At 39.0% G+C, this 2,500-nt stretch overlaps 1 protein-coding gene across 1 annotated transcript in view; it reads left to right on the top strand.

The window, feature by feature from the left end:
* The window catches only part of LOC122258166 (trypsin-1), a 15,017-nt gene that overhangs the window by 6,812 nt on the left and 5,705 nt on the right, over positions 1-2,500 (top strand). The window contains exons 7-9 of the mRNA XM_043023973.2: positions 1-125; positions 1,119-1,236; positions 1,951-2,092. The exon at positions 1-125 is cut by the window's left edge and continues 50 nt beyond it. Of these exons, the coding sequence (XP_042879907.2) occupies positions 1-125; positions 1,119-1,236; positions 1,951-2,092 (385 nt within the window). The remainder of the gene's footprint in view (positions 126-1,118; positions 1,237-1,950; positions 2,093-2,500) is intronic.

Here is a 2,500-nt window from a genome sequence, read left to right on the forward strand (position 1 = left end):
GAGGTGAACGAATACCCTTGGCTCGTGGGTTTGTCCTCGTCTCTCAGCACCGCCGACGTCCCGTTCTGTGGCGCTGCTCTTTACAACGACGAGTGGATCATCACGGCCGCCCACTGCGCCGTCCTGTGAGTTGGTGGTGATTGTGGTGATCGTGGTGGTGGTGATGACTGGGAAGATTTTGGTGATGGTGACGAGTATGAGGGGAATGAGGATGACTATTATGATGGGAATGATAATGATGGTGATGACGACTGGGAAGATTTTGGTGATGATGACGATTATGAGGGGAATGATGATGATGGTGGTGGTGATGACAACTGGGAAGATTTTGGTGATGATGACTATTATGATGGGAATGATAATGATGGTGGTGATGATGACGGTTATGAGGGGAATGAGTATGACTTTTATGATGGGAATGATAATGATGATGGTGATGACTGGGAAGATTTTGGTGATGATGACGATTATGATGGGAATGATAATGATGGTGGTGATGATGGGAATGAGGATGACTATTATGATGGGAATGATAATGGTGGTGGTGATGACTATATTGATGATTGTGATGATGGGGATTTTGATTGTATTTATAATGATGGTGATGGTGGTGATGATAACTATAATGATAATAAGGAAGAGAAACAATAATGATAATAAGCATGATACTAATGATAATGATAATAATAATAATAATGATGATAAGAATGATAATGATATTGATGATAATGATAATGATGAGAATGATGGTAATGACAATAATAAGAATAAATTATAATGATAACAACAGCAATAGTAATGATAAGAATTATACTAATATTGAAAACGATAATTATGATAATAACAATGATGATGATAATGATAAAGATAATAATACTAACATTAGTAATAATTATCAGAATTTTAATCCTCTATACCACCACCAATAATATTTTTCCTCATTATTATCAAGCGAAGTCATCGTTTTCATAAGTCATCATAAATGTGGAAAAAAAAATATATAAGTGAGACTGAATAGTTTCCACACCGCAAGGGCTGTAATTCCGGTCATCATAATAATGTCATCATCATCACCACAGCGAGCGCCAAAGACTAACCAGTGCTCTCCCCACCCGCAGCGCCACCTACAATTACGAAGTCCTCCTCAACATGTGGGACTGGAAGAACAACCCGACGCCCATTGTCAAGAGATCCGTTAAGAAAGTGGTCGTTCACCCCGAGTACAGCGGAGTCACTGTGAGTCGTTCTCTCTTAGTCTGCGTTTGGTGGTTAATTTTTGTGGTTAATTTTTGTGGTTAATTTTTGTGGTTAATTTTTGTGGTTAATTTTTGTGGTTACATTTTGTGGTTAATTTTTGTGGTTACATTTTGTGGTTAATTTTTGTGGTTAATTTTTGTGGTTAAATTTTGTGGTTAATTTTTGTGGTTTAAGTTTTGTGGTTAATTTTTGTGGTTAAAGTTTGTGGTTAATTTTTGTGGTTATTTTTTGTGGTTCGAGAGCCGTTTTTCAACAATTCTCTGATGCATGTGGACTCTTGAATAAACACAAGTGTGTGTTATAATAGAAAAAATCTTGATAATGATGGTAATGATGATTATTAATGATAATGGTGACATTTATGACAGTACTTAATTAAGGATGATTCGAGAGTCGTGTGTTTTTTCACCTCTTTTGGAAGAGGAAAGGATTGGGGGGAAAAAAAGATGAGGAATTTGATTTGATATTTATCTTCTTTGTCCCTCTATTCTTCTTTCTGAGAATCGTTTATCCTTTCCGCCGAAACAGAAAATATCGAAAGAGTAAAGACAACCAAACCTGCATCCATCCCACCCACTCTCTCTCAACCTCTCTTCCTTCCTTTCCCCACGCCATGCCAAAAATACCTAACTTATCACTAAGACATAAAAGTCATCTCCGGTGTACACAAACCATCCCCTTCTTTCACCACAGCTCGACAACGACATCGCCCTCATGCAGCTGTCCGAGAAAGTGGAATTCGGGAATGGAATCAGGCCCGTTTGTCTGCCATCTTCCTCGGCGGATTACGCTGGTCAGGACGCCACCGTGGCTGGGTGGGGGACTACGGCGTCAGGTGAGGGCTTTTCATTGGCCTTATTTTCAGGGGTTCGGTGGTAGTCGTATCGATATTGTGGTGGTTATGGTTGTAGTGGTGAGGGTGGGGGTAATTGTAGTAGTAGTAGTAGTTGTTGTTGTTGTTGTAGTCGGAGTAGTAGTAGTAGTCGTAGTAGTAGTAGTAGTTGTAGTAGAAGTAGTAGTAGTCGTAGTAGTAGAAGTAGTAGTAGTCGTAGTAGTAGAAGTAGTAGTAGTCGTAGTAGTAGAAGTAGTAGTAGTCGTAGTAGTAGAAGTAGTAGTAGTCGTAGTAGTTGTAGTAGAAGTAGTAGTAGTCGTAGTAGTAGAAGTAGTAGTAGTCGTAGTAGTTGTAGTAGAAGTAGTAGTAGTCGTAGTAGTAGAAGTAGTAGTAGTCGTAGTAGTAGTAGTA

This window comes from Penaeus japonicus, unplaced genomic scaffold, assembly GCF_977035675.1.
Source record: "Penaeus japonicus unplaced genomic scaffold, GWHDUDI00000001_assembly GWHDUDI00000021, whole genome shotgun sequence".
NCBI classification, from domain to species: domain Eukaryota; kingdom Metazoa; phylum Arthropoda; class Malacostraca; order Decapoda; family Penaeidae; genus Penaeus; species Penaeus japonicus.